At 69.0% G+C, this 6,038-nt stretch overlaps 1 protein-coding gene across 2 annotated transcripts; it reads right to left on the bottom strand.

Annotated features, from left to right (window-relative positions):
- Positions 1–16: 16 nt before the first annotated feature.
- Positions 17–2,853, bottom strand: LOC120581226 (homeobox protein Nkx-6.2). Of its 2 annotated transcripts, XM_039835965.1 has the most exons (4): positions 2,367–2,853; positions 2,110–2,282; positions 1,729–1,944; positions 17–277 (listed from the first exon to the last, which is right to left on the bottom strand). In XM_039835965.1, the coding sequence occupies exons 1-4, from the start codon at positions 2,770–2,772 to the stop codon at positions 230–232; spliced, it is 843 nt and encodes a 280-aa protein (XP_039691899.1). In that variant the 5' UTR covers positions 2,773–2,853; the 3' UTR covers positions 17–229. The 2 variants fall into 2 exon arrangements, with proteins under 2 accessions (XP_039691899.1, XP_039691900.1); XM_039835966.1 differs by lacking the exon at positions 17–277 and having other exon boundaries at positions 1,564–1,944; positions 2,367–2,852.
- Positions 2,854–6,038: the final 3,185 nt, after the last annotated feature.

The raw sequence follows: 6,038 nt of genomic DNA, 5'->3' as shown, positions 1-6,038 counted from the left end.
TGAAGCACAAGCGTATGTTTTATTGACTCGCTTTCGAACACTACAGAACTCCCGGGCTGGGAGAAAGGCCTCGGGCAGCTAGACGCCCGCGTGTGGTGAATCACTACCGAGTGAGGACTGGGCGTCGGCTGGCCGCACCTGCTCCGCACAGCACCGTCGGGGTCAGCGTTGCGGCCACTCCGCTCTTGCTCCCTCTGGGGGGCCTCCGGCGACTCTGCCTCTCGGGGCTTCAGCGGGTGGGCACTGCGGAGGCCGTAAGAGATGACCGCTCCAGTTCCTAAGCAATAAAATTGATCGTGGTGAAAACAGTTCTGCCTTGGCTTTGTTTTTCTCCCTTCCGGTGTCCCAGCCCCTTTGAAATGCTAAGTGACAGGACTGTGCCCCTGTGTGGGCTATTCCAGATCAGGCTCATTAGGGATCCGAGCTTCCCTACTCACAAAACTCAGCCATTAAGAGCAGAAAAATAACGGTGGGCGTTTTCAGTGCCGTGGGGGGGGCTCACCCGCAGCATTCTCAATGAGGCTGTGCGCGCACAGCTCCCCTCAACGCTTTAAAACTGGACGTTCCTTCGCTCTTAATTGAGCTGAGAGAATAGTTGTCTCAGAAATAAAATAAATTTTCGTACTGCCCCCTTAAAGAGAGCACCAGGCAGTGGTTCCAACGAAATGTCTGGGGTGGTTTTGTTTTTAATGGATGGTACAGCCATGTGGCAAAAAAAAAAAAAGAAAACCCAAAACTTGAGCTTTTTAGTTTTAATGTTTTCAAAGCCGCCACCCAAGGGCACGCTTACAGTAGTATTATCATTTATACTTAATTTTTAAAACTAAAACCACACGTGCCCATTCAGATGACACGTCTGGCTCAGACCATGGGCTCGTTAACCGGGACACGACTGGGGTGGTGGCCACGGGCCAGCCCTTGGGGCACGCGCGGTGAGGGGACCCGCGCGGCGGAGGCTTCGGCCCAGGTCAGCGCCGCGCCGGGCGGCGGGCATTCAGGGAGGCCGGGGGTGCGCGAAGCGCGCGGGAGGCGGGGACGGCGGCTGCCCCGCCCGCGGCGTTCGGGCTTCTCTTCGCCCCGTTTGCCGAACGGCGCTTTCTACTGATGAAACAACTGTAGAGTGGCGGGCGAGGAGCCAGGGAGCGGCCGGACCCCAAGCCCGCGAGAAGAGCCCGGGCTGCGGAGAGCGCATTCCCAGCTGCCGCGCCGCGCGGGACGGAGCGGGGCTGCGGTTCGCCCGCCCTCCCGGCCCCCGAACGTGCTTCAATCCGCCCCCAACTCCCGCCGCCTGAGCCCGCAGCCCCGGGAAGGGGCCCTCACCGGCCCCGCGTCTCACCTGCCGGCGCCCGGCGCGTCCCGGCTCCTCGCGGCCTTCGCTGCCCCCGGGCACTCTCTGCACTGGGGCGCGCGGCCCCGGGGCCGGGTCCCACCGCACCCGCCGCGCGCGCCTCGGGCGGGCCCCGCCGGGGACGGAGCGGGCCGGAGAGCGGACGGGAGGGCGCCGCGCCCGGGACCCGAGAGGGAGAACCACGCGGCGCAGCCGGGAGCCGCGGCTCCGACGGGGCGTGTTAAATAATTTATTGGTGATACAAAGTGACGCCGCCCGGGCCGCTTCATAACTTATTCTGTAAAAATATATGTACACGTCCGGCGGGCGCGCGCCACCCCGCTCGCTCCGGCCGCGCGGCCTCACAAGGCGTCGCCCGCGCCGCCGCCGCACGGGCTGACCAGCGCCAAGTTCGAGGGCTTGTGCTTCTTGAGCAGCCGCGTGATCTTCTCGTCGTCCGAGTTGGGGTCCAGGGGCCGGTTGTACTCGTCGTCGTCCTCCGCGTCCGAGCCGCCCACCTTCAGCTTCTCGGCGTCCGAGTCCTGCTTCTTCTTGGCCGACGCCATCTCCGCCGCGTGCCGCTTGCGCCACTTGGTCCGGCGGTTCTGGAACCACACCTGGGGGCGGGGGTGACATCAGGCGGCGCCCCGCGCGGCCAGCCCCTCGGCCCCCGCCCGCAGCCCCGGCCGCAGGGCCGCAGCGCCCGCCGGGCCCCGGCTGCTCGCGGGCTGTTCGCAGGACGCGGGGCGCGGTCGGCCCGGCGCCGCGGCCGCTCGGCTCACCTTGACTTGGCTCTCGGTCATGCCCAGCGAGTAGGCGAGGCGCGCGCGCTCCGGGCCCGCCAGGTACTTGGTCTGCTCGAAGGTCTTCTCCAGCGCGAAGATCTGCTGGCCGGAGAAGGTGGGCCGCGAGTGCTTCTTCTTGCCGTCCTTGTCCAGGACCCCGCCGGCCTGGGCTGCAGAGGAGCGCGGGTGAGCGCGGCCCGCGGCCCCGCGGCCCCGCGGCCCCGCCCCGCGCCTCCCCCGCGCGCGCCACTCACCCGGGCCGGCCAGGCGCGGGTCCCTCCAGGGCGAGCCCTGCACCACGCCGGGCCAGAAGATGGGCGGGCGCCCGGGCAGCTCGGCCAGCGGCTTGGGGTAGCCGCGCGCCACGGCGGCCGCGGGCCCGAAGTAGACCCCGGCAGACGAGGCGAGCCCGTTGAGACGGGGCAGGCCGCCCAGGAGGCCGCCGCCCGCCGCGCCCACGGGCCGCCCCAGGATGTCGCTGATGCCGTGCGGTGTGCCAAGCGGCAGCTGCGCGCCCAGGCCGCCCAGCGCGGGTGCCTTGAAGCCGGTCGGGCCCTGCAGCGCGTATGGGAACAGCGACGTCTTCATCTCGGCCATGTTGTGCAGCGCGGCCAGCGGCGCGCTGCTCAGCACGAACGCGCCGGGGCGGTTAGCGTCCATGGGCGCCGCCGCCGCCGGCCCGGGCGCCCATCCGGCCCGGGAAGTTCGTGCGCGGCCCGGGCGGGCGCCGCTGCAGCGGGGCGCGGGTGGGCGCCGACGGCCCCGGAGGGCGGGCGCGCGCGGGGCGGCTCGGGCCGGGCCGGGCGGCGGCGGGGAACGGCGGGCGCGGGCGGCGGCTCCGGGGCCGGTCGGAGCGGCGCCGCGCGGGCCGGACGCGCTGATAACCGCGGGGCCCCGGCACGGCGCGTGCGCTGATTGGCTGCCGGTGCCCGCGGCCCGGCCATTGGCCAGCACCCCGCCCGCCGCGCGCCCCCGCCGGCCGCGCACTCCATGAAGGGCCCATTAGCGCGGCAGGTGCCTTCCGGGCTGTAAATTTGCCCGATTTATCTCCCCCGGGACGAAATAAATCCCGTTGGATGGGAGTTTAGTTAGGCAAAGGTTTTAATGGGAAATCAGGAAAAAATACGAGAGCATATTTTATCGCTGAAAGAATGCAGATTTGAGGATACATTCGGCTCCCTCCGTGCGCCCCATTCCGTGGCGCGCCCGGGGCGGGCGGGCGTGGGGACCCAGCCGGCGCCGTCGGGGTGAACGGCCAGCTCCCTGCCCCGCCCCGCGGCTCCCCAGCCGCCTCCAGCTCAAGTCGGGGGCGGGGACCGCAAACAATTTCGGGGATGTTCTCAGGGGTGCAGACCGGAGGAGGAAGTCAGACGCGAGTCCCGGGGCCGAGGGGTCAGAGTTGGGCCTCACACATCTGCCCTGCTCTCCCCGACAAACTGCTGACGTGGTGGCTAAGACTGTCCAGGGGCCTAGGCGAGGCCGCCGACCCGTGCACGCTGCCGGGCCGTTTCCTGTCCCTTCCCAGCCGGCGGGACTGGCCTCTGCCTGGTCAGAGCGCGGGGATGGCCGGGGGTGCCGGGCCTGGCGTTTCCCAGGCGCGAAGTCGCAGCGCGGTTCCGGGAAGGCAACCTGAGCCCCGAGCTTCCACTCGGGCCCCGCGACCGCGCCCAGGGCCCCTCTGTGAGTGCAGCCCCTGCGGGGAGAACCTAGACCCTCGCAGGCTCAGAGCGCCGAAGCGCGTGGCGCGCGGGGCCACATGCAGGGCGTCCATGCAGGTGCGCACCGCGCCCTAAGCGCAGCCGGCAGAAGCGCCGCCTTTGCCGCGCCGGTGGGGCCCGCCGTGGCCTCTGGACGCAGGAAGCCTCTGCCCCGCAGACTTGCTGTGGGGTTCGAATGGGAGCGCGGCGGAGAGCGGGCGCGGAGTGAATGCTGGGCTGTGTCGCCCTCGTGCTTTTGGGTGGTGTCACGCAGTAATTAATCAGTGGCGGATATTACTATGACTCGCTGCCCGTTTGGAGCCGTGACCCCTACGCCCGACGGACAGCCGTTTCGTGGCCGGGGTGGGCGGAGGACGGTGTGCACCAGGCCGACCTCTCTCCAGCCTCGCGCTTTCCGTCCGAAACGACTCTCTCATCTCACCCCTGGCCTCCAGGGTTTCTGTGGCAGGGACGAAGGCGACGCTTGTGGCTCTGTGCGGGGACCCGGCGTCTTCTCACACCGCGACCCTCGGGGGTCTGTTTTCGTTTTGTGCGGTCAGCGGCGGGGCGTGGCGCCGTGAAACCCTACTCGGGACAGGGGCGCGGAAAGCCACTGGCCGCACTGGGCAGGAACGGGGCGTCTCCCCGCCTTGCAGTGGGTGCGCCTGGCTGACCCAGGCTCAGTGTGCGGTGTGGCCCCGCGCATGGTGGCTTCTCTCCTCGCTTCCTCAGTCGGGGCTGCCCCCCGGGCTATTGACCCCAGCAGAACCAGGCCCCAAACATCCAGCGCGCTGGGTCCGTCCGGCCAGAGACCCGCCCGACCTCGCTCGTGCCTCACTTTCTCGGAGAAAACAACAGAGTGTGTGCGCCCCTACAGCCGGCCGCAGGGAGGACCCTCCCCTCAGGACTTGGGCCCCCCTGGGCTCATGGGAGGCAGCGGCACGTGTGGCCAAAGCTGGAGCTCTGGTCTTGGGGCGGGGCCAGAGGGGGTGGGAAAAGCGGGATGAAGCGGGGCGGCTCCGGGCTCTGGACCCCTCCTCTGCCTCCCGGAGCCCACCCTGGGCCGCAGCGCAGGACGGTTCTCTGGGGCAGGCCAGGAGCAGCGGGTTTCCCAGGGGCGCGCTACCCTCCCCAAGGGTCCTGGTGACCCTGGCTCCAGGCAAGAGGGACGCCCCGCTCCAGGAGCTGAATTTCGGCTCCTGACACGCCAGGGCAGCGGGTACCCCAGCCCTTTTTTACCGCTTAGGAAACAGAGACCCCGATTCACTGCCCGGCGCCCCAGCCACCCCAGGCCCGCCTGCGCCGCTGGGTCCTCCCCCCCTGGCTGCAGCCGAGTGCTTGGGCCCGCGAACGGGACTTCCGTCTCCACTGCCCGCAGCGTGCGCGGCTCTCCAGGGAACCAGGGGTAAGGGATGGGGGGCCGGAGCTCGGTTTTGAGGAGACCGGGGTGAGTTGGGAGCGCCAAGAGTGCGGGGCGACGGCGGCCCCTTTCCCACGCTCCCCTGGCCGTAGCCGTCCAGGTGCGCTCCCCAGACGCCCGGTCCCGCCTGCGCTCAGGCTCTCGGGTCCGCGCCCCTGATGCCCCCCACCCTCATGGACGTCGCAGCTTGGGGTGCCTGCCCACCAGCGGCCGGGGCCCGGTATTAAGGCTCGTTAACTTCCTTGTCTTCGCTGCCATCGCTGCGCGCTCCGCCGCCTGCGCACCCTCCGACCGCTACCCCGGCTCCCACCGGGCTCCCCTCTTCCTGCGGCCCCAGGCGTCGTTCCCTGGGTAACGCTCTTCCAGGGACCGTCCGGCGGCGGCCCGCAGGGAAGGAGCGCAGCGGAGAGGTTCGCGCGTGCCACCTCCTGGTCTCGGTGAAAACGTCCTGCAGACGGGGAAGGCGGCGCCGTTCATCGCAAACAGCGTCGCGGGGAAGGGAGAGCGCGCTGTTTGGCAGAGACCATTATCCCTTCCACATTTCTTTGTCGGACACCTGCCAGGTGCCAGGCTTGCTCTAGGAGGGCTACTTGAATGTGGCCAACCCCGCCCCCAGCTCAGCGGGAGGTAATAAACAGTAAACAAAAGGGACGGTCAGCGCCGCAGGAGAAGACCCGGACCCCTGATCCTTGCAGGCGGAGGGGGCAACCCGGGTCGCAGGGGCCTGGCCTGGGAAAAGAGCTTGGGTTCTCTGCCTGAAGCGCACGGGAAGCCACTGAGTTCGCAAAGAGCTTCCGTGCGTGGAGATC

This window comes from Pteropus medius, unplaced genomic scaffold, assembly GCF_902729225.1.
Source record: "Pteropus medius unplaced genomic scaffold, Ma_sr-lr_union100, whole genome shotgun sequence".
Taxonomy (NCBI): Eukaryota; Metazoa; Chordata; class Mammalia; order Chiroptera; family Pteropodidae; genus Pteropus; species Pteropus medius.
The sequence above is the reverse complement of the archived record's forward strand: the minus strand, read 5'-3'. Positions and strand labels throughout refer to the sequence as shown.

Coding starts and splice junctions, on each gene's coding strand:
- LOC120581226 (XM_039835965.1), bottom strand. CDS start 2,772: ATGGACGCTAACCGCCCCGGCGCGTTCGTGCTGAGCAGCGCGCCGCTG. Junction 2,283..2,366: donor CCCGCGCCTGGCCGGCCCGG/GTGAGTGGCGCG, acceptor GCTCCTCTGCAG/CCCAGGCCGGCGGGGTCCTG. Junction 1,945..2,109: donor TGACCGAGAGCCAAGTCAAG/GTGAGCCGAGCG, acceptor CCCCGCCCCCAG/GTGTGGTTCCAGAACCGCCG.